At 36.1% G+C, this 25,939-nt stretch overlaps 1 protein-coding gene across 3 annotated transcripts in view; it reads left to right on the top strand.

Annotated features, from left to right (window-relative positions):
- The first annotated feature begins 292 nt into the window (after positions 1–292).
- The window catches only part of chchd3a (coiled-coil-helix-coiled-coil-helix domain containing 3a), a 58,763-nt gene continuing 33,116 nt past the window's right edge, over positions 293–25,939 (top strand). The window contains exons 1-5 of one of the 3 annotated variants that reach the window (XM_052554771.1): positions 293–544; positions 1,874–2,165; positions 2,397–2,489; positions 9,713–9,806; positions 19,182–19,353. In XM_052554771.1, the coding sequence (XP_052410731.1) occupies positions 464–544; positions 1,874–2,165; positions 2,397–2,489; positions 9,713–9,806; positions 19,182–19,353 (732 nt within the window). In that variant the 5' untranslated portion in view covers positions 293–463. The remainder of the gene's footprint in view (positions 545–1,873; positions 2,166–2,396; positions 2,490–9,712; positions 9,807–19,181; positions 19,354–25,939) is intronic. The other 2 variants (XM_052554767.1, XM_052554770.1) reach the window with 2 other exon arrangements.

Genomic DNA, 25,939 nt, shown 5'->3' on the forward strand with positions numbered 1-25,939 from the left:
GAGAATATTCAAGTAGAAGACAAAAAAAGCACATAATGTAAAACTTAGATTCAGCCTAATAAGAGATCTGTTGAAAATAGCAGCAAATTCCAAAAAAAGACAGACAATGATTTTGTATGTTGTACTTTTAACACGAATAAATAAACTAATAAATTAACATTCTTTGAAACACACCATTTTCTTATATTAGAATCTCCTAATAGAAGATATTTTTCTTCCATTTATGTTGTCCAATAGAGACACTAAGCACTTGCGATCAAACCAATGAGAACCGTGTTTCTTCGCTTGTGCCAAGTAGGAGGGGCTACAGGCGGAAGCGCTGTGTGCGTTTCTGTTTCTGTACGGGAGCGTGCGGCCCTGGTGCTCGCGCGTAACAACTAGAGAGCTGCCAATTCTTTGGAGTTCATAACTACTTATCAAATAAACTAGTTGGTTAAACAACAGCGGGCTTGTTTGACCAGAAATGGGATCCAACAACAGCACGCGCCGCGTGTCTTTTGAGTCGGATGAGAATGAGAACATAACGATAGTGAAGGGCATAAGGGTGAGTGACACACATGTCTATTCTTCTCCACCTGTCAGATGCACATCACGCATACTGATGCATGGATTTAATTCACCTCTGCTGTGATTCGAATGCATGTGCAGGTTGGTGATGAAGGCCTCTAATAGTCTTAACTTACCTAACTGGATAAACACTCTGTCCCTGACTGGACACTTACTTCAGCTGACCTGGAAAAACACGTTTAGCTGCAATACAAGGTTATGCATTTCATAAGCATCATACCTAAGAGGAATTAGTTTAGCAAACAGCTGTTACAGTACAAGCATCACAATGCCGAGCATGACAGGACTGTGTTCACGCCCCCCTTAACTATCATATAACGTAAGTTACATGTACAGCAGGTTAAACAGCGTCACCCTTCACACAGCTGTTTATATTAGTTAATGCTATTACTAATTTACTCATGATTTGTTTTGAGTGTTTATTTTCAACTTGCAACTTAAACACACTTGGTTTATTAGAGACTTTTTGTTTTGTATCAGTGGATTTCAGGGTTTACATTAACTAGTTCAATCAAAACTAACAACAGGGGTCACCAATATCAGGCAAAAAGACCCTTTGGTGGACATCCCTTGTTATTGAATAAAATTGCATGTCAAGCATAACCTTTATAACATGTAATTTACAGTGTACCAAATTAATTTTTATTTGTTTAGTCATTACTTTATATGTATTCTTTTTTTTTAACTGTTTATGCAGCCTCGGTGAGTGCAAGATTAAAAAAAGAATATAGTTTAGAATTATTTTACCAAATAATTTACTGTGTGTGTGTGTGTGTTTAATTTTATTAAAGAAAATGTAAAAATAAAATGTAAGATATAACAGTTTAAAAAATACAATATTGCTAAAACTCAAATTAAAATTATTTATTAAATTATGAACAAAATACATTTTATTTAATTACAATAGAAATATAAAAAACTATTTAAACACTGATTGAAATTCGGCAACTAAATGGGTCTATTTTTTTATTTTTTATGAATGAATGAATGAATGATTCGGTATTACAAATAAAACTTTTTTATTTTTTTTTAGCCTGAATATACTGTAAGTCGCTTTGGAAAAAAACGTCTGCTAAATGCATACATTTTATTTATTCATTCATTCATTCCTTTGGTAAACTTGATGTGACAAGTCTTCAAAAAGCCCCCAATACCCAAATACTTTCTGCCAAGCAGAATGTCCATTTCAAATTTACATTGCTCGTCATTTATTTTGCATTGTTTCTAACATACAGAAGAAAAAGCGAGCATATTGTTTGTTATTCTCACAAGACTATCATTTGTCTTCTGTATTTCTGTTCTTCAGCTCTCAGAGAAGGTCATCGACCGCATGAGGGAACCCTCCGGCCCACCACAGCCCCCCACCAGAGCCCCTCCAGCTTCTCCTCCCATGGTTGATCCTCTGCCAGCACTGGTGCCAATATCTCCTCCACCTGACCCTGTCACTCCCCTTCCATCTTCTTCCTTGCCAGAGCGAGTCAAACTCCCTGAGCAAGTGAAAGCTACTGCACCTCCTCCAGAGCCGCTCATTCTCCCCCCACCTCCTCCCGTAGCGACAGCACCAGCTGAATCAGTGGGTGCTGTATCAGCCCCTGCAGGTGAGTCCATTGTTCCACCTGCAGCCACAGCTGAGCTTATACTTGCCCCTCCTCTATCTTCTAAACCCATCACTTCTCCTCCCCTTGCTGATTCTGTTGCCACCCCTCCTGCTATTGAGCTTTTCACACCTCCTCCTCCTCCTCACCCCATTCTAACCCATCCTATCACTAAAACCAATTCTGAACCCGTCTCTGCTCCACCTGTGGAAATAACCACCCCTTCCCCTCCAGCTGAATTTGTCGCTCCTGTCGCTGAAACTATCCCACAGCCTTCTCCGCCTGTAGAAAAACCTGTGTCTTCTTCGCCAGCACCTGCTCCCGCCGGTGAGTCGTTTGTTCTGTAACGCTGTCACACACGCACGTGCGTTCATGTGGCCTGCTTGTGGAAATGTGGAGGTATTTCACACATATTGCACGGTGCACTTCAGTGCCTGTCAGTCATGAGCTTTAATGGTACTCCTCGGGTAAATTGCATCCTGTAAGCACTCTGAATGTGTTGGTACACCATTGTGAAGGGGTAATATTATACATCAAGTCATTCTGGGTAATTCTACGGAATTCGAACTTCTCTTAAACACATCAGAGTACGTGGGTGGAGTGGAGCAACAGCAATTTTCCCTGTTTAAAGAGTTCTGGCTTATAATATATGACCATTTATAATAATAATTGTTGTACAGAACGGAAAAAATATATAATATAATATGTTTAATGTGGCAGGGACAGCAAGACATTTAATTAATCTTTAGCTTCAAGTTATTATTGGAAGACCGTTCATGAAAAAAGTAAAATTCTGTCAGCTATTATTGACCGTATGTCGCTCTGAATATAATTCGGAATAAAATGTTTTTTGTTTTCATTGTCAAGGACATTCTACCAGAACTTTGATGCTTCGAAAAGTTCACAAAGGTATCATGGAAGTAATCTGTTTATCATACAAAGCAATCATGTATCTTCACAAGATTGGATTACATTGCATAATTCATCTTTATGTACTTTTCGAAGCGTCATAATTTTGGTGGAATGGACTTTTAGTAGAAGGACAGAAAAATTCATTAAAACAAACAAACAAAAAAAATTGTGTTTAAAAGAAGAAAAGGATTTAGAAAGACATCAGGTTGAATATTTGATGATTTTGGGTGAATTTTCCATTTTTCCCGCAGTAAAAAAAAAAAAAAAAACAGAGTTAACCCCCTCCCCCCCACAAAAAAAACAAAACATACAAAAACAACAACAACACATCAGTCAGAAATGCACACCTGCTGACACCTGTTTGATTGAGAATTATTTGAAATACTACTGTATGGATTTAAAAATAAGAATAATAATATTAACAAATTGGCTAAAATTTGATATTTCTTCCTAAAAGTTCAGTCCTCTTGATGTTAGTGAGTGGGCCCGGATCCTTCTATATTATGATTCATAGCTTGTGCCTGAGTGCTAATGAAACGATTAATTCTAACTTGTAATAGAGTTAATGAATCAATGCTGTAATTAGGAACCCCACTTAAGCCAGTTCAGCCTCCAAGGTACCTGGGACAGCATCTCCTCCCAGAAGTGTGTCGAGCCGATCACATTTGCAAGCACTTTGCTTCTCTTTAAAAGTAAGACCATGTTCATAGATCTTTCAATCGGAAGTTTAGTTGCAGTTTTGAATGATTGTACCAAAGACGCTTTATTAGGATTCCATAATTCTTTGACATTGTGCTCAATTCCAAGATAAATTTTTGGCTGAACGATGGTCTTGTCTAAAGTGATGCCCTTGAGGTGCTCAAAGTCCATTTTTTAATTGACGTTTGGTTGAGTTTTCTGTGACGTCTGTACAAACAAAAATGGTGTTTTTTCCAAAAAGGTTTTCAAAAAACCTACTCCAATAATTTTTGTTTTATTTGCAGCTTTGAAAAATATTTAGTTTACAATAAAACACCTGGAATTAAAAGAAAGTGCTGAATTGAAATAAAGCTGAAATAAAATACAATATAAAAATAGATAAAAAAAAAAAACATAAATGCAAAAAAAAAAAAAAAACTTTAGAAATAATGTTTTGGCAACCAACTGAAATAAAATATTAAATAAAAAGTTATAATACTAAAATTATTCAAACTGAAATAAAAAATTAATTAATGCTGAACTGAAATATAAAAAATTTATAAAAATAACAAAAATATATTACAAAAAAATTATTTATATACACAGACACACACACATATAGAAATTATATAAAAATAATAAGTTCAATTCAAAATATTAAATACTACAAAACTATATAAATATAATACAAAAATAGTGCCTTTGTTTATTATAAAATTACAAACTGGACACTTTACAGTTTTGTTGACTTCACTAACATGTGTAAATGAAGCCCAAGTCAGTAGAAGTCCCCATCAAGTTTGCAGTGTATTCATTATAGCAGAGTGATGCGTTTCCTCTTTTGGGGCTAGTGCAGTGAAATTTATTTAAACACATTTTTCATTCAAAACATCAGCATGTGTCTTTTTGTCAAACTGCAAATCTTAACACTAGCTATCCTTAAAATGGACTCTGAGTGCAGCCGGTCATTGTGTTTCCTCCATGTCTTGACTTTTTCTGAGCTGTGAGCGCTCTCGCTTCCACCTCCACATAATTAAGCACATCTAATATGTATTGAAACAGTGGCTCTAAAAAACTGTCAGCTCAAATACGTGTGAAAATTTCTATGTGTGCCCTCTCGGCCCTTAATAGTGGTGTTACCTGCAGAGATGTGCAGAGTCTGTGGGCTGGAGCTGACACTATGAACTGGCTCTACTTAAAGAGAGGGAAAAAAAGACGCCGCCTGCATCACACATAACGAGACAGCTCCCTGTTAATGAGACACAGATCTGCTTAATGAGCTCTACCATAGAGGCTCACACACTTTTTTTTCCCCTCTATCCGTCTATCTATAACTCCCTACATCTCAATCTATCTCATGGTTTCTCTCTCCCCCATGTATGTTTTTTTTTCTTGCTCGCTCATGCTTCCATGGTATAATGATGACAGAAACTCTTTTGTGAATTTATATAAATATACATCATTTTATTACATAAATACTCCCAGAATGCATTTGTCATACTTTTTTAGAAACCGTGAACCCAGTAGCTCTCATCCCACCCCCTCTTGCTTGCTAAAACTTTTTATCGTTGTGTGTTTATGTGCATGTATTTATGTATAGGTACTGTATGTATGTTTTGTTTACTAGTGTGTGTGTATGTGTGTGTTTGTAATACACACACACACATACATAAATAAGCCATTAAAAGCTACTTTCTGTCATTGAAATGCTTCATGCAACACACACACAAAAAAAGTACAAACACACACATATATAGTTTATTTTATTTGTTTACAAATATTTATCTTTTAGCAAATTGTTTGATCTAAAGCAACTTCAATCATTCATCGTTAATTGTAACATTAGCATTGTAAATATTATTTAATTATTTGAGCTATTTATTTAAAAACTCTTGTAAAGAACATTCATTGCCGTTTATTTGACTTCACTTGCTTAATAATAATAATAATAATAATAATAATAATAGATGTTGCGTTTTTATTATTGTTATTATAAATGTTTTATTGATGGGAAGAATGCGAAGATTAGAGCATTTTTAGTTCTTTCAGGTTTTTGCGATCTTTGAGAACAATTAAGCGATGAACTTTTTGTCGAATGCCTTTTTGTCAAGTTATTTTCTGTATGTATTTTTCTTTTTAGTGTGGCATGTAGCATTTGAATGATAGAAAACTGCTTTTAAAGGCTTATTTACTTTTTAAAAAAGTAATACATTAAACAATATCAATCCAATACTGCCATTTGAGAGCAAAATTTGGTTGAAAAATCTCAATGGATTTAATATCAGTTTTAGCATAGCTGACCAAAACCTGTTTGTCACAGAAAGGAGCCGTTTTTGATCATGACTATAATTATTCACTCTCTCATCATTTGACTGCTTTTCTTTGGTGAAATGACCAAGTGGTGAACAATTACCAAACAATGCTTACTTAATCTTTGTAGCTATTAAAAAAGACCATACAGAAACATTAAGCCTCAACTAAACTAAATGCAGTGACATTTTCAGATGACTCATTCCTTAAATTCTGTCTCTTTGTCACATCTCTTCTTGCCTTAAGAGGCTCGGCTCATCTTCTGAGGTCAAAGGCTGTGACCTTAATGAGGGACATTGATTATGTGCGCCCACGAGTGGAGGTATTAAGAGAAGCTGTGGATGATCGAGTCCGTCGCTAAATCACAGCAGAGTCTCTGCGCGTGGTGATTAGACGGTGGTCAAGGTTGATCCTCCTACACGTTCTCAGCGTAACATGAATATTCATACGCAGGGCCCACACACCGTTTTCCATTACACTCTAATTACCTGCACACGAATCCTTCTTTGTCTCAGCCATACATAAACACACTTTTCTTGCCGTTACATATTAAGTATCTCCTTGAAGATTGGCAACAAGTTCAGAGAGTAAAAAGAGGGACGCTCACTATGCATGTGATGCGCTGTAATGAAATGATCTTTTAGCCCCATTTGCATGATGCTTCATGGAAACTTCCATCTTCTTCACAAATTTCATGGAAGTGTAGGCTGAGGACAAGAAAGATCACCTTGTTTGATATTCCCGGGAGTCTCTTTATGTGCGTGGAAAGATGTTGAGACTCATTTTTATGTCGGAATGTGTAATGGTTTAGATAAGCCCCGCCTTCCCCTCCTCTTCTCAGGTCTGGAGATTAATGAAACGTCTTATGAGACACGCAATTTGTCTCTGTCGGTTATCTCCCTCCCGACTGCCCAGAAGCTACTTTTTAAAATATCGTCAGAGAGTGAAGGAGGGAGTAAAGGAGTGAGAAATATCTAAAGATGATGAGTTTTTCATCTTTAAGCATTACTCTTCTCGCTCAGGATTGACACGTGCACCCAGACGGTTAATGCTGTTCTGGAGTTCTCTGTGACCTCCTGCGAAAACCCCCTGAAGACTCTCAGATGGTTTTTTAACATATGAGCTGGTTATCCTTTGAATCCACTGAAATCCTTTCTTGGTCTTTTTTAAATATTAAAGCCCAGTTTAAATTAATGAATTATGGGAACCTAGAGCGTGAATGAATGTGTGACACAGAAAAAAAGTCATTAGCCTGATGGAAAAGGAAGAAAAGTGTGTGTGAGACTTTTTCTTCTTCTTCTTCTGAGAAGTTTGGCTGATTATACTGAGTTCTGTTCACTATCATTGTATAGAAATGTATTTTTGTTTAAAATGTTCATGCTGTTGTATATGTAAATCACATATATCTATATATATATGTATATCTTAGATATTGAGCAACTGCTCAGTCCACTGCACTGCAACTCTGATAATGTGTTTATATTCATCACATTATATTAATGTAATCTGATTCTAACATATAGAAATCTAATTTTCAAAATGTATATATACATTATATCACTGCATTTATTTATTAACGAAGTAACCTTACAGTAGGTCATTGGTGGAATTTTTACATGTACAATTATTTTGCACAGTTATTGAATGAAACTCACTTTATTTCAGCCTATACCTATAGGTCCTGCTCTCTAGTTATCAGTATCAGCCATTGAGAAGTAATATTGCTTGACCTCTACTCATCAACATTACAAATTCTCTGTCTTCATTACCATCCCTGCCAGTTTTTAAGCAGTGTGAGTGAATCTGTTGTGTGTGCTCTGATGATCCTTTGCGTTGTGGAAGGACTGCAGTCAAAGAGTTGGAAAGTTGTGGTACTGGTGAAGGATGTCCGTTATCACACTATATCTTTAATTTGATGGTATCTGGTGGGTTTGAGGTTTAGACAGCACCTGTCAGCTTGTATCCATTACGCTAGCCTGCTGTGTGATAAATGCCTTGCCAGCGTCCGCAATTAATTTTGGTTTCCTCTTCAACATTGTCACTGCAACAGGAGGATTTCTCATTAGTCTTGAAGAAGGTTGGTGTATGTGATAACTTGAAGTGTTTCTCTCCCAACGCGTTTCCTCTCTTGGCTTTATAGTCTGAAATTGTTTCTAAAATGAACATTGTTATGCAACCAAACCATATGGTACCCATAGTGACTGCTCCTTCCGGCGGCTGCTTATAAAACATCACTTTAAACTACTGCCAGCTACTGCGTCTTCCTTTTATGTTAAGTATAAATACATCTAAGAGTCATTAAAAAAGTTTTCAACATTTTAAGACCTCTATTCGCACTTCTATATGTACAGTAGAGATAAAAATCTATTTATTTGTATTGACTTTAATTTGATTGAACTAAGGATTTGAGGCATGGATTGAAATGGACTTGCCTTGAGATTTGACAGACTTTTTTGTTTAGTATTGTTTTGTTTTTTGCTTTAGTTTTGGGTTTTGTTTTGCTTGTTTGTATTGTTTCTCTTTTATTTTTGTTTTGATTTTGTTTTAAGTTTTGTGTCTTTTTGTTTTTTGTTTTGTTTACTCTGGTTAAGATACTTTTAAACCTCAATAGTGTCCAAGAAAAAAATTTTTTTTTCAATATGTTGCATAACAAATCTTAATGACCATAGTTAACATTCTCATTTATTTACTGTTGGGAGAGAAATCTGTGCTGTTTACAGAAAGAAGTTTGCCAAAGAGTTGAGAATTTATTTATTTATTTTAGCTAAACGATCCAGCCCTTCACAAGTTAGTGAATAATGAATGAGCTATTTATTTCAGAAGTGCATGATTTTAAAGATAAAATGATCTTTTGATTTAAGTAAAACCTCTTATATTTCCTTTTAGACCTGTCATGAAAGACTCAACTTGGATTTGTGACAAGATTTCACTTGGACATGTCTATGAGGAATGATTACTTTAGTACTTTTTTAATAAATTTATTTATTTTCTATTTGTATTATTTTAGACTAAGCGTTTGTTGTTTTTACAATCTATATAAGCCTGTGCCTCCATCTGCCAAACAATTGGACTTCCTGTCATGCAGTAGCTCCAGGCCTCTGCAGTGCTGCGGTACTGCTGTTTTTTTATTTATTTTTTTCGACTGGCATCTAAGAGTTTGTCCATTTTATATCTCTGCTGTGCTTTCACGGATAATTAGCCATCCAGATAAAGAACAGGACACACACTGACACGTTTGACTGTAGCGGTGTTGATATCAACACTAAGTTGTGAAAAGTGTATTTTTTTTTTTAAGTGTGTGTGTTTGAAAGTGATTTTTATAGTCATTGTCAGTGCATAGGCGTATAGGACCCCTGTCCTCTGTATTTCGGTTTCTTTCGCTTTGCCTCATAAGGCAGAGACGTCCTGAGGGCTCAAAATACCATTCTACCTCACTGTACTCGCTTACAAACTTCTTTACAAACAAGTACAAACTTGCCTCAAAGATACTTAAAGTGTACAATACAACATTTTACTGTGTTACCCACAGGACATTGCCATTCTAAGACCTCCTATGAAATGCTACAGCAAAATCAAACACTCTGGAATAAACATATGGCATATAAGCAACAGCTCAACATCTAATGTGGATGTTTTTGTGTTTTGTTTAGTGTATGAGTCTGAACTGAGAAGAAAGATCGCTGAAGAGTTGCAGAAAAACCTGGAGGAAGAGAGGAGAAAGGCACGGGAGGAGCTCAGGCAACGGTGACTATCCATGCATACACTTATACTGTTCTTACATGCATTATACCAGCACTCACCAAACAGCTCAAATTAGTTCTTCCTGTCTGTAATTGGTGTCCTTAGAAATCACATGTCTCTGTTTAGTGAATTAGCCTACACACATTGCTTAAAGGGATAGTTCACCCAATCATTGATTACATACCCTCATGTCGTCCCAAACCCATAAGACCTCTGTTCATCTTCGGAACACAAATTAAGATATTTCTTAAATTCAGAAAACTCTCTGGCCATGGTGCGAACAATTAAGATTAAGGAAATAATTTGAAAATGGCCACTTTTTTCAGTTCATTTTTGAGTATAGAATTCAATCAATGGCCAGGTGTTCACAATATTTAAATAAGTCTCATTTTCAGGTTTTGGATTATATCATTCTTGTAGAATATTGAAAATGGCTGCAATTTTAGATCTTTTGTCAGACATGAAGTTTGATATCTTGGATTTGTAGGTATAGATTGATTTATTTTTTATTTTTATGAAGCTTAAATGAAAGGTTGGGTCAAGTTTATGAGTTGAGATGAAACTCTTGTTTAATTCAGTGCAAGATGCAGAGAAGCTGTGTACCTTAATGAGATTTTTGTCTCATCAACAGTCAAACTGGGACACTGACCTGTCAGGGCTTTGTCTGGATCCACTTGCCTCCTTTCCTGAGCACATCACGCTCACTTTTTCCCTATTACTTCCTTTTTTTGTGAAAGCAATTAATCATGCATGAAAGTGAGGTAGCGTGATGTGATGATCTATTAGCTTCCACTGGTGAGGGCTTAGTCTTTCCATTTTTGTCCTGTTCTCCGTTTGCAAGTAGGTGGCTGTACTTTGACGTTCATTTGGCCTTTAATATCTCTGCATCATGTACAGTCATCATTTTCCAAACCTTTTAGTTGAACCAATACACTTTACTCACATAAAGTGCAACTTCCTTAAGTACTCACTCCATTTTATTCATCTAAAGCTTGTGATGGATGTGCCAGCATTGAGTCTCGTGTCCTTGTCATCCCGAGTACCTCTTATACTGTTATTCTCAACAAGGCCAACACTCTGACCTGCAGAAATTGCTATTGACAGGAAGTTTATTTTCTGTCGGCCATAAAAGTAAATTTAAGGGCAGGGTGTGTTGTTTTACAGCATTGTTGTTGAGGCAACTGAGGCAAAGTGCTCCATCCCATCGCCCCGGCAACACCATTAAGGGAAAGTAGGGGCTTTATTGACCATGATGTCATGCTTGGAAAGACAGAATCAATATTGTCCTTAATGTTGTCTTCCATTTAGCTTTCTCCAACTCCCATTTCTTCTTTCATTCCTTTTTCTGTCTTCTCTAGAATGTGTTGTGTTTTAAAAGTCCCCTTAGGAGATTGCAGGTTTGAATTGAATGAAATTAGCCTCTGGTTTTGGGTTTGAAGACCTTATATCGGCATTCTCCAACCTCACCTTCAGGTGGACCATTGTTTGTATACTTTCTTCATTGTTTAATTGTTCTCTTTCTCAATTAAATCAGGTGAACAGTCAGTTAACCAATCTGCTGTCCTGTATGTTTGTTTTGATTTTTGTTGTGTTTCTCTTTGCTTTTTAGTTTTTTTTGTTCTGTTTTGTTTAGCTGTTTTGTACTTTGTTTTGTTTTGCATTGTTTTGTGTTGTTTTGCTTTGTTGTTTTTTTTTTGTTTTGATTAGTTTTGTTTCAATTTATTTGATTTTTTTGTTTTGTTTATTTTATTGTTTTACTTAATGTTATTCTTTATTTTTATTTAAAATGTTTATTTATTTAAATTTTCTTCTTTTTTTGTTTAATTTAGTGTAATTTTCTGTGAAGTTCTTGGTTCTCAGTACTTAAAAAAAAAAATATCCATCTGCTTAAACTTAGTTCTGAAAATATAAATGGAAGTATCTGTTGTGTATTGTTAGAAGTGTGCTTCATGATGCAAAATGTATTTTGTTGTGTGAGACCATTTGTTTTTGTTTGAGAGTGTGAATATATGCTAAACATAAGAGGTTAAGGATCAGAAAACTACATATTTTTCAAATTCATTAGTGGGCGGGTTGCCTGAACGACTGCTTCTGTAGATGGAGGGAAAAAGAATGCAGGGTCTCGAGTTGTGTTTTTTAAAAGTAAAACGGTTTCTTTAAGTTTTAATGTAAAATACAGGATGCTTAAAAAACAGTGCGTGTCGTGACTGAACTGTCTGTCTGTGTGTGTGTATAGCTGTTGCAGCAGTGATAATAGGAGCTGAACTTAGATTAAACTTCTCAGAGAGGCTCTTTTTTCTGTATCCATCTTTCTAAACCAAAAATGAACAAATCTATATAAAATCTAGATGAGTTCACTATGAACTATTTGCTCAGAATTGCTTGTTATGTGTGTGTGGATAAACTGCAGAAGGTCTGTGTGTGTGTTTTTCCTGCAGAGGCCTGTGTGTGTGAGCTCTTTGCAGGCCTTTCTAATGAGAGATTTGCGGCAGGCACTGGAGCAGAACCGTTCTGCAGATCAAAAGCACAGACTGGGTTTGGCTGACCTGCACAATGCTGCATCAGCAGAAAGACCTCAGTTCTTATCCACACAGAGACTCTCTGAGGATTACACACAGTCCTCAGGGACACAGCCAGAGAGAAGGGGGCATCTTAGGGCATGAACCCATTCTCATCACCCCTGACCTCACCTCAACCAACAGCCTATGCTCTTTACTTCTTGCTTGCTTTGTGTATGTATGTATGTATTTCTATATTTTATTATAGAAAGACTGTCCAAGAAATCCTTCAGAAATTGTGTTTTCGTGTTTCACAGAAGAAAGTCCTAGCGTGAATTTGAGTGCCTGATGATAGAATTTTCATTTTATGCCTGAACTTTCCCTTTAATATATGCATATTAATATATGCATTAGTGCATGCATGAGGATACAGGCCCACATGTTAAATTCACTCATTGTCACAATCCAGCCTGCAGCTCCTGCACACTCTCATTTCACAGCTGAAATACAGGCGTATGTTCCCTCTCCCCAGAGGCATGCTGGGTGCTTGTGTGTTTGTTTTCATTTCATCCATGTCACTGTGTGACTTAATCACCCCCTGCTCTATTTATTCCTCGCTTTTCTCCTCCAACTTCAGAATGAGGAGGAGCTTTTCATATCTGTTGAGAGCGATCTAACAAAAACTGTAATTTGGCAAAAAGTTCCTGCACTGAATCCATCAGAATCCACAGCAGAAGCTCCACTACTGGCCAAGACAAATTATGTAATTAAAGCTACAGGCGCGTAGCTTTGCGTTTATTCATTATTTGACAATTACAGCATCAGTCTCTTAGTCTTTTCCTAGGGGAACACATCCCCCCCCCCCAAACACACACACAAGTGAGGACCATAAAGGAACATCCACACGACCAGCAGCCATGGAGGGGGCGCAGGAGGCTCATGAAATATTCAAACCTTGCATTCTCGCACATTATTTTTCCTCATTAATAATGCATGGCTCCTTTAAATGCTGTCGCAGAGGGAAACATTCTATAACTTTTGTACAGGCGTGTCAGAATCCGTTTTGTCTGGAATAAGCGGTGAATTAAATTGCAGGAGAGAGCCCACAGATGGTGGGATAGCGGAGGGGAAGTGAGATCAGCTTCTGCAGGTGTACAGAGGTGTGCGGCTTTAACAAATGGTAAATTATACTGGTCCCTTACGTACCAAGGCCAGTCTCTGTACAGCTGTTGATATTCAGACCTTTTCTAAGATGAGACTCGAGACGCCGTGGATGCCGTGTAACATTAAATAGCCATAGGACATAAGGATAGCCGAATAGTTCAGGTACTGTCCGGCTGACATTATCAAAGCATAGTTTATTTATTGAGATGGAGAGACTGAGATAGGTTTCTGAAACATAGCTTGAATTATTTAGAAACTTTTTGCTTTGCAGTTATTTGATTTTAAATCATGCTCTCTTCTGTATGGTCCATTTCAATAGAAGCCTCTCAGTATTTCAGAGTGTGGAAATGTTTTTTTTTTTTTTTCAAGTCTTACCAATCAAAGGGTGGTACAACTAATTTATTTCAGCTCTGACTAACAAATCTTGTCTGTGTTATTGTCTTCCTGTCATGAAATAATGATCAGGTTATTGCTAAAGAAATTGTATGGTCTTCTTTGCTTTAGAGGTCCTCACCTACCTGCATTAAAGGAATAGTTCAACCAAAAAAGCCATCCAAGATGTAGATGAGTTTGTTTCTTTATCAAAATATGTTTGGAGAAATGTTGTATATATCACTAGCTCACCGATGGGTCCTATGCAGTGAATGGCTGCCGTCAGAATGAGTCCAAACATCAGATACAAACATAACAATAAGCCACAACACGATTGCTGTCCATCATTTGATGTCTTGAAGCAAAAATCTTGAAGCAAGAATCAAATCAAATCAAACTTTCATTAAGGAATTTGAACTTAAAACTGTTGCTAAAAATAAGTCTATATAATCCACAGTGATTTAATGGCTTTGCTAAATTTTCAGCAAAATCCACCATCATATTTGTTTGGAACTGTTTTGGACTGTTTCCACATGTAACCAGTATTTGATTTGTGCATATTTCTCTCCTGATTGAAACAATATGGCTTCTACATTGGAGAAAGCAATGCTATGAATAGAGGAAGCAGTGGTTTGAAGACAGAAATTTCTTAAAAATGGATTTGTTTATTACAAACATGCAGCTATTTTCACAGCTGTTTGGACTCTCATTCTGATGGCACCCATTCACTGCAGAGGATGCATTGGTGAACAAGTGATGCAATGATACATTTCTACAAATCTGCACTGATGAAGAAACAAACTCATTTACATCTTGGATGGCCTAAGATGGAGTATATTTTAAGCAAATAAAAATTTTTGGATGAAGTATCCCTTTAATCAATTAGGAAGGAAATTGCAGCGTTATTTTGAGTGTGTGATGTTGTGCGGTGCATATAGGTATTGTAATTGCAGCATATTCATAGATGAACATAATTGGATTTGAGTGGCCGTGCTTTTTTGCCCTGCAAGCGACACTATTGTGCTCACTTGACTCTTTTGGCCTATTTTTAGTCCTGGAAGATGGCGTAAACACACACAATACCAGAGAGGGAAGTAATGATGGATGTGTTGTGCTGATATGTGTCCAGTTCAGTAGACTGAAACTGGACATGGCTGGAGTCGCTCACACTTTTCTCAGGAGAACAAAATGCTCAATGATGTGTTTGTTCACAAACACAGGAACACAACTGGACGACACCAAATATTCATTTTTCTTTCTGTCTTTACTCATTCTTGTTTGGTTGCAAGTAAAATTACACATGCCTAACTAACACGTATTATTCATAAATCAGAGTTTGCTGTGGCTTTCTGTCATATTTAATGAATCGAGACTGTACTCTTTGGGGTATCAAGATCACATTTTACAATGTGGCAGAAAAGATCAAGAAAAAAATCAGAATTCAGAAAGAAAAAGAGAAATAAATCAGAAAGAGGAGAAAATAATTTGAATCTTCATATTTTATTCTCATCATCATCATCATTATTTTTATTATTATTAATCCGGCTGCATTCCTAAACTCTTTTTTAAATTTAACTGTAGTTCTTTTTTTATTGTGAAAAAACAGCAAAATATAAATTTAGTTAAAAAACATTTTGAAAAAAATTACACAACCCATACAACATGAAAAAAAAAAAAAAAATTTATATATATATATATATATATGTATATATATATTAGGGGTGTAACGATACGCGTATTCGTATTGAACCGTTCGGTACGAGGCTTTCGGTTCGGTACGCGGTACGCATTATGTACCGAACGGTTCGTTGGACTAATTAATTAAATTTGGAAAATAAAAAAGGTGTGTGAAATATAATGTTATGCGTTCAACAAGGTAGCCCAATAACCCAAACGACGTAACAGGCAATGCCCCTGACACCCCCGAAGAAAAAAAAACACCAACTTATATGTTTATGTTAGGCTACTCAGCAGGCGCTCGCTCACTCAGTACGCGTTGAAGGCTCGGTACGGAGCCCCGCACGTCACCTGTAGGAGAGAAAAAACATCAATCCGTGGCGACGGTTTTGCAATCCGTCCCCTCAGTTTATAAACCGTGCTCATGAATTAATAAACTGTTCACTCGGTTTAACAAATCGTACCCAGGATTAACAAACCGTGCCCACGAATTCCCAGTCCGTGCGTTTAGATTGTGTAAACCGTACCCTCGGTTTTTGAATCCGTACCCACGAATTCATAATCCGTGCGCACGCTTTCGCAATCCGTTCCCTCGGATTTGAAAACTGACATGCATTTTACACTTAACAGTGAAACATGCATCTAACTCCGGCAGGTGGGGTGAGGTGGGTGGAGCTTAGTATAATAAAATCACAAAAATAAGTCTTCATGTTAAGAAAGAATTGTACACAAGCATTTCCAAAACTGTCCAAAGGTTATTTAAAAATAAAGCAATTCACAAATTATTTTATGACAAATATTTTTACTGTCTTGTACTCATTTATTTAGCCTACAAATTAAAATTATAAAAAATAACTTTATTTTTATTTGTATCATTATTATATATTATTAAACAGGTTATGCATAAGAATCTTTTATCCAAAATAACTTACAAAAGAGGAAAAAATTACTCCAGAGTCAGTCACAATGCCAGGTTTATTGCACAATAATAATCAAGTGCTATTATAGATTATCAGCAATTGAACGAGATTTTAATGCGCATCTTTCTTATTAAATCTTTGTATTCCACCTCGTACTACACTTGATAGAGAATCACTTAAGACACTTTGCTGTAAACCTATTCCACATAATAATATTCAATAAAACTGTATGTTAACACGTAGGAGTTTGCTGCATGAATCCGTGAGTACGGTTTACAAATCCGAGGGAACGGATTGCGAAAGCGTGCGCACGGATTATGAATTCGTGGGTACGGATTCAAAAACCGAGGGTACGGTTTACAAAATCTAAGTGCACGGATTGGAAATTCGTGGGCACGGTTTGTTAATCCGTGGGCACGATTTGTTAAATCGAGTGAACAGTTTATGAATTCGTGAGTACGGTTTATAAACTGAGGGGACGGATTGCAAAACCGTCGCCACGGATTGCTTTTTTTTCTCCTACAGGTGACGTCCCGGGCTCCGTATACGGACATCACCGCAGCGAATGGTGCATTTACGTTATAGCCGCGGATATGAGACCTTACTCTGTAGTGGAAAACGCAGGTTTTAAGAACATGCTTAATGTAATTGAGCCCCATTGCAATATTCCTTCACGAGCCCATTTCAGACAGACCGTAATTCCTGCTTTGTTCCAAAAAACATAAGCCCAAATAGAGAACCAATTGAGTAAAAACACACTAAATATAAAGAGTTATAGAGTTCCATATAAAAAGAGTTACATCTTTGTATTTGTTCATAACCACTACAACAATATTACATTTAATTTTTTAAAAAAAATTTATAAGGAGCTATTTTTGTTTTATACAGTATGCTGCTAAGAAAACACCATAGAAGATGGGTAAAGGATAGCTCCATCATTGTTCAATGTAAAAAAAACACATACTTTGTTAGTTTTAATAAATAAAACATTTTTAAAAAAATCAAGGAAATTTATCTGCCAATTTTTTCTTTTTGCTGTATCTAAAACGTACCGAACCGTACCGAACCGAACCGTGACATCAGTGTATTGAACCGAACCGAACCGTGAATTTTGTGAACCGTTACACCCCTAATATATATATATATATAATTATTATATAATATTTTGTTTTATCTCTTGATGTTGACAGTCAATATTTTCTGAAGTTTAAGCACTTTTACAAGTTTCAATGACTTTATATTAGAATATATTTATGTGTGTGTGTGTGTGTGTGTTTTGTTTTCTTTTATCGATTGTGTTAAGTTTACATAGTGTTCCCTCAGTATTTTTTTTTTTTATATATATATATTTTTTATTATTATATATGTTTGTATTGTTTAAACTTTGAGCACATCTTTGGAAATCTCACACACTTGTTTGTGTTTGTTTCGGCAGTGTTATAATTATACCCTCCCTTATTGCCCTTTTCAGCTTCTTTGTTTTGTTTTTTCTTCTCTTTTTTTACATGGCTGCTGTTGGATTGAAAACAGCATCCAGATTAGAGTTTGTATCTTGCCTGAGTTTACTTTACAAATCAAACCTCCTGCTTGATGGTGCAGTTGAGGTTGCTAGGCAACTGTGAGAACCGGGTGACAGCTCATAAAGTCTCTCAACATTCCAGCTCAAAATTCCAAATAGCTCCGCAGGATTATCTCAAAAACATCAAAGAATTATTACCGCCGCATACCTATTAGACAACTTCAAATGAGGCAACGTATTCAAAATCTCATTTTTTACTTTTTGGTAAATTTTTTTTATAACCATATTCTTCCCAAACTTTGATTCAAAGCATTTGATATGTGTGGCCTAGCACAAACAATTATAAATCTTATTTCTTAATCTTAATCTTATTTTTGAGATTTAAAACAAACAACAACAAAAAAAAGTTTCAACTAGAAAAATGTATCTTACCAATGCGCTATTGAACTCGCTCATATATTATTAATTAACTAATTAAAGTGGAACAATGACATGTAGCCTTCAAATTACTCTTAATTATATTATTGGCATAGTCTTCAGTGCATGATTATTAGACATAATGTGTTATAGTGATTCAGTGCTGTCTGAGTTTGACTGAGATGCAGGCCTATAATTAAAATTAGCTGTATGGTTTTTCTTTTTTTTCAGGCCTAATGTTCATTTTTGATTGTAGAAGGCTTATTAAAGCTCTTAAAATGATCCAGCCAAGAATACGGAGTGCCTTTTCTTTTTTGTTGTCAATATTGTTGTATGATTTATTGTTAGCAACAAAATAGACAGTGGCAGGTCTATTAGGCTGCATTTACACTAAAAGCTTAATGAGCCGATATGTTTTTTTTTTTTTTTTTTTTTGCTTGTTTTGTCCTGCCAGTTATGATATAATTATGTGTTTGAATTTATACATATTTTTGGACATTTTGACCATTCAACCTTCATTCGAAATCAGACATCTATTTGGTTTCTGGAAGACTTTTAATTTAACTGAACTTAACTTAACTGAACTTAACTTGACTTGACTTGACTTGACTGGACTTGACTGGACTTGACTGGACTTGACTGGACTTGACTTGACTTAATAATATTTGAACTACTGGTGATTTTGACATTCCTAATATGTTTCATATGTTATAAAACCAAATGGTTTCATTTTAAATTGAAGCCGTTTGAATAGCGTTAACGCTGACTGAAGATCTGAAGTTTTCTGTATTCTGTGCTACTTTACATTTAGGCTGGAAAAAGAAAAGTCCCAGGCTCATGCTGAGGCCCAGGCAGAAGCTCAAGCCCAGGTAAAGGACGAGGTGAGCAGGATCCTTGCATTAGAGAAAGAGCAGAGCATCAAGAAAGCCATACTGAGAGAAAGAATCACAACCGAGGATGAAAGACTGCAAGCTCAGATATATGTGAGTAAACTCCCAAACACTGAACTGCATGAGTCTGTCTGTGTTGTAAACAGCTAAGTACTTAGGCTTTGTTCACACTGCACATAAATCCGATTTTTGAATCTTTAGGACTGTACCAAAAGTGATGACATCTGACCTCTTTGTTCAGTTATGTCAATATCCAGTCAAGAGACATAAGAGAGCAACTGCCATTGTAGAAAGAGCGAACAGAAAGCTCTCTGAATGATAAATGAATTTGTATGCATTAGTGTTTTTTTTTTTTTTTGCTTTTCAGTTTATAAAAGACAGATTTGAGTTGGCTATGCCAAAAAAAATCTAATTTTTGCTGCTTTAGCTGAATTTTCCTTTCAGGCATAGACCTCCGCTCTTTAAAAAATGTTGCATCACAGGAAGTCGTTGAATGTAAATTTAGCCTGGCACTGATTCATCCTGGCACTGAGAGCGATGGAAACACTTTATTGAAAATATAGCATGACATATTTTAGCCCTTCTTTCTCAAAGACATTATTTTAAGGCCTCCCAAGATAATTCTGGTACTTCCGTTCTATTGACAAAGTTACTCTTACTACTTTAATTTACAGAAACTAGTAGTCACAGTGTATTCAAATAATAATAAAAACAGATAAATACTAAATTAATTCAAATCCCATAATTCCAGAAGTATTTTTCAGTGTTTATACTTTTTGTTACCATTAAATGTAAAGGACTTTTCAAGTTGCTGTTGCTTTATTTATTTATTTATTTGCTCACTCACAAATAGCAATTTTTCAGGATTTAATTATAAAAACACCTATAAAGATTAGTTCATTTGCATGACTTTTCCCACACATTTGAAAGTCTCGGATGCGTCCATGCTTTCTATGTTTATGAGAATCCTAAGAATGACAGTTGTCGTGAATTCAAATAAGAAATAAAGTGTTTGTTTACGTAAACCTTTTTTTAAGCTGTTGTAGCTTACTTGCGTAGCTTACGTAGAACCCATAAAATAGTTTATCCAAAAATTAGAAGTGTGACATAATTAACTTACAAAAGAGGGCAGTGTGAACATTCATCAAATCATCTCCTGTTGTGTTCATTTGACATGAGGGAGAGTAAATGATATACTTTTCATTTGAAGTGAACTGGCCTTTTAAAACACACAATCAAGAGTTTGAATGCCATTTTTTCTTCCCGAACTGGGCAGCTGTAAAGAGAGGTTGTGACTTGGTCGTGACCTTATTCCACTTGTCTATCTAATTCAATCCAAACAAGATATTAATACACTATCACACATAAAAAAGATTACGTAGGGGCAACAAAGTGTTGCACATGCATAGAAAAATATTCATGAACGTCTTTATTGATAAACGTTATATCTTCTATGCCAATCCAAAAGAAATACTGTGCACACACACACTAGAGGTAAAGGTAGTTTTATTTGCAGGTGGCTAAATTGCCCTTGTAAACACATTGTAAGACGTGGGGCCCCTCCATTGCTTTTGACAGGGCAAAGATTATTTGAGCATGAAGTAAAAAAAAAAAAAAAGAGGTTCCCCGGAGAACTGGAGCTGTTTACAAACGTATGGTATTGATTACATAGCTCATTTCACACAGTCATCTCTGTAATAGAAAAATGAATCATTTTTGGGATGAGGGTGAGATGTGCTGTAATTCACGGCTGGAAGGAAGGTGTGTGTTGAGGGAGAATCGGGAAAGCGTCATTGGGAACGATGGGTAAATCTAAACAATGTAAGGATGAGGGGGCGGCTTGGGGCTCTTTGAGTGCAAGAATGTTTACTTCATTGTGGTTTCATTTCTGCATTTGCTCTTTGAAAGATTTTAGACCACGTCTCGATTTTAAACTGACCAACTGTAGCTGAAACAAACACAAATATGGATCCCAGCTGCCCAAAGAAACAATCCATTCTAATTCAATCCCTACCCACTGCAATACAGCATAATACACACAAAATCACCAGCAGTTGGGACTCAATATTGAAGCATACTCGAGTAACAAATTGCTGGTTTATGAGTGTTACTCAATATTATGGGTTTATCAAGAGTCAGACTGTCAGATATGGAATCTGTCTCTGTGGTGTCCTTTCAGATATTGTGGGTCTACTTTTGTAGGTAGTTTTGTTTAATATACTTCAGTTTGATATCCAGAAGTAAAACTGTAAATTAATTTTCGTTTTCTTAGTTATCTCTCTAAAAATATCAGCATATTTTGCATTTTTGGTTGAACAGAAAAGACTATGGGCCCTATTTTAACGATCTCAACGCAAAGTGTAAAGCGCACGGCGCAGGTGCGCTCAGGGCGTGTCCAAATCCACTTTTGCTATTTTAATGATGAAAAAACGGTCCGTTTCTGGAATGCATTGTCCCTATTCTCTTAAAAAGTAATGGGTGTAACATTCAATAAACCAATCAGAGTATCATCTCCCATTCCCTCTAAGAGCGAGATGCGCTCGCGCGATGGAGGATCGCTATTACATGGCGGAATTTGTTGGCAGAAAAGCTGAATGCTTTTCAAGCATAGAAACCGATCAGCTACAGAGCTACAGGAACACTAGAATAGGTAGATTAATAAACACAAATAGGTAGCCTAATTCTAATACACGCAATGACTGTCCATTATATAATTTTTTTATATTTATGTAGCCTACACAATAATATTCTTTTACACTGTAATCCCTTTGTTTTTCATATTTGGCATGTTTGTGTGATGCGCATCCCTGTGTGTAATAAGCAAAGTCAACTTTGCTTCAACCTTGCATCGCATTGCGCGGGTGTATGATAGAGCTCTATATTTTCCACCATGTTTTACCTATTTTAACCTGTTAACTGTCACCCCATCCCGAATACGGGACGCCTACATTGACTATACTATATTACAATCAAATCTAATCTAATTTAATTAAATAATTAAAATATTGCATATCTAGTGCAATTTATCTATCATTTAATATGATATAAAAATTCTAGTTGATAATCCCCCCCCCCCCAATTTTGGTGTCTTCTGTTGACAATAAAAATATTAAACAAATATTACAGATTATTACAGATTAATTAACAGATTATGTCAATCATGTGATTGCTTCCTGTCAAAACCAATGTTTCTTGGCCAGAATAAGCTCATTTGTGGACTATTTTGGATGTTCAGTTCAGAGGTCTGTCTATGCAAGACTTCTTAGGATCTGTAAAACTGTAAAATGTTGCACAATAATTCAGGTCAGTAAATAGTTGCTTGTATACAGTACTGTGATGCTTTAATCATGTGTTAAGTATTTGGCCTTGAGTGTTTTGCACTTTTCACTGCTCATCAAGGATTCAGGAAATAGACGTGTAGGTGTAAATAAATAATATGGATCAATGAGGAAAACTAGATGTCTTGAAATAGGTCTTTTCCTTTCAGTATGAACGGAACATACACACACACACACACACAGAGGAAAATTAGGTGGACAGGTTCTTGTCTTTTTCTCTTAACAGAAAATTTTCACTCACGGACATCATCACACACATTTCATCCCTCTCAATTTGGAGTTCTTCTTTGAGCAGAGCTTCTTTAATAGAATTTGAAGGGTTATCGCCAGATTCATGCCGCTTTTTCTCATGTAATCATCTGTTCTGACAGTGCTATCATAAAACTCTTTTCTTTTTATTTCGTTTTTTTTTTCCTCCTTGAAATGATTTTTTCCCTGTGAAAGGCTGGAGACTAACCTGCCACACTTTCATTGTAATCTCACGGTTTCCAACTACAAATGGGACTTTCTAGAGGCCTTCACACTTGTTGTTTTTCCCATCCAACAATTTTCGGATTCCAAGTTATGGCTGGATGTCTTTTTGCTTAGCAGCATGTGTAGGTCAATAATTTTTGCACGTAAATGACCTCATTGCTGAATTAAAAAAAAAATTTGATTCACACATCAACAGAGTGAGACTATGTTTAATAAACATGACACACGCACAAGATATAGTGAGTTGATCAATACATTATTCTTTTATCACAAAGTAATTTTCAACCTGTTAGTAATTGGAAATTGAAATGAGTTTAAATTGCCTCCAAAACATCAATAAGTGTTTGAAAGTCCTTGCTGGGGTAGTACATGGTTCTGCTGCTCTCAGCACACTTTGAATAGATGGACCTTTCAAAGATGATTTGTTAAGTCCTTTGTCCTAGCTCCTTCCTCTGAGCGTGTTTCTGCCTGACTGCAAGGCGTTCAATCATTAAACATCAATCAGGCTTTTGAAATGCGTTCTCACTGCGAGTCAGAGGCGCAGTGCCACACTTCAGGGTTTCTGCAGTTTGCTTTACAAATGCATTAGCCAGGCGGTGTACACGCTCACTCATGGGACATTTACACGGGCCACTGGGTTCTTACGGTATTAGTCGTGTTCTCTTGGGTTGGAGCCGTCTAAGCAGAGGCAGGTCGTATAGACAGCAGGATTTCCTTGACTTTGTCTTTAGAACTCTATTGGGCCCTAAACATCTTGATGGTTTGCTTTTGGATTTTGATAGTAACTTGTATTCAGAAAAAAAACGTTATTATATATGTTTGTATGTGTTTATTAGATATTTGCATTGATTTACAGTATTTTAATGATATTTTTATATAATTAAATAATTTACAAATACACTACCATTCAAAAGTGCAGAGTCATTGAGTTTTTTTGTGATGTTTTTAAAAGAAGTAACTTATGTTTACCAAGACTAATTTTCTTAAATGTATTTATAATTTTATTTATCAAAAGTACAGTGTCTTAATATTTCACAATATTATTCTTTTTTTTATTTAAAGTAACATTTATTTTAAATTGATATATTTTTTGTGACATCATAAAATGTATTTGTCAATTTTGATCAAATTAATGTGCTTGCTGAATAAATGTATTAATTTATTTTTAAAAAAGTGTTCGTGATCTTAAGCTTTTGTACAGTAGTTTATATTTTTTACTATTTATTATTATTATTGTGAAAACTTATACTGAAATGAAAAACTGAACATTTTTGGGATTCTTTGATGAACAGAAAGTAACAAAAAATTGAATATTATAAATACTGTAAATTTAGATTTTCTTAATGTGTGCTTGATGTACATATACACATTGAAACATTAATACTACTTTCATTATATACATATATACACATTACAAATTGGTGGTGTTGGCGCAGTGGATAAGACCCATGCCTTTGGTGTGAGAGACCCGAACTCGAATCCACTGTGAGACACCAATGTGTCCCTGAGCAAGAAACTTAACCCCTAGTTGCTCCAGAGGCATGCGACCTCTAACATATATAGCAATTGTAAGTCGCTTTGGATAAAAGCTTCAGCTAAATGAAAGCACAGAATGCAGCACTGTTATTACCAACCATAATGCAGTTATTCTCATATTCTTTATTTACTAAATTGAAACCAATTGAAACAAATCTAATGATACAGTCTATTGGAAACTTAATTGTGTATGCATCACAAAGTTGTGTAATTTTGTCATTGTGGTTAATGTGAATATTCAAAATATTGTTTTAAAAATTGATTTTGGCAACCAAATGAAAACCACATTTCCAGGACTTGCTTCTCAGAGACGACTGGAGCCTAATGCCTGAGAAACACAGCTTGTATTTCAAAGGTTGTGAACTATTAAGCTGACCAGTGCTGCTCTATGAGCATTTTATTTTTCCACTCCTCGTTCAAGGAGATATCGATCCCACTCTCATCAGAATTCACACCGTGCTCTGGACTTCAAACACTGTTTGTCACGTACAATAGCTGAGTGCTGAGTGTAAGCGCCAGCTGCATTCTCCGGGAACGGTCTTCGCACGTCCAAATTAGCCTCTCCAATTTTCTCGCCCAAGCCAAGAGCTCTGAGGTCGCTGTTCCGATGGCTCTCCTTCTCCTCAAACAAAGCGCTGACTCTACCTGAAACCATGAATCATTTTCCTCCAAGCACACCAGCTTAGTAACAAATCTCTGTTATTTTCAGCCCGAAAGACCCTGACTTCTGCTAGCTTTTAAAAGTTCTTGCAATGTACACTTATGTGGTAAGCCCTCTTATTTTGCGGTTCTGGATTTTTGTCCGTCAGCTTGTTGGGTGAACGCAAGAATGGATGTTATTTTACCCTTAAAATCGCTTGTTTTTCCTTGGACTCCCAACTAGAGTGTCATTTTTTCTGTAGACTTGTTGAGTATATCGAACTTGCTCATTGTAGATGTTTGCAATGACATTTTGTGATTCCTGCACCGTGATGAAAAGTTCTCGTGTATCTCTTCGACCATACATGCTGTCAGCGATTCTAGACATTAATAAACTCGTCAAGTCTGGTAGTGTTTGGGTTTCACTGACTCTGGCCCTCAAGCGATCTTTCAGGACAGCCAATCAATCACAACGCATATCATTTCATTCAGACACTGGCAAACCCTGGGGCGAACATTTCAATCAAACGCAGAGTCATCAATCTCCAACTCAGTGACCGATGCAACTGATTCGATGGCTGGCGACGTGATTTGTTGAGACAAAAGAACAGACAGTCTTGCAAAAGCTCCTGAAATGTGCGCCTGAGAAAGCATAAAATGCCTGACATTTCCTCACCCTGCAAATCACCAGG

Source organism: Carassius gibelio, chromosome B4, assembly GCF_023724105.1.
Source record: "Carassius gibelio isolate Cgi1373 ecotype wild population from Czech Republic chromosome B4, carGib1.2-hapl.c, whole genome shotgun sequence".
NCBI lineage: Eukaryota > Metazoa > Chordata > Actinopteri > Cypriniformes > Cyprinidae > Carassius > Carassius gibelio.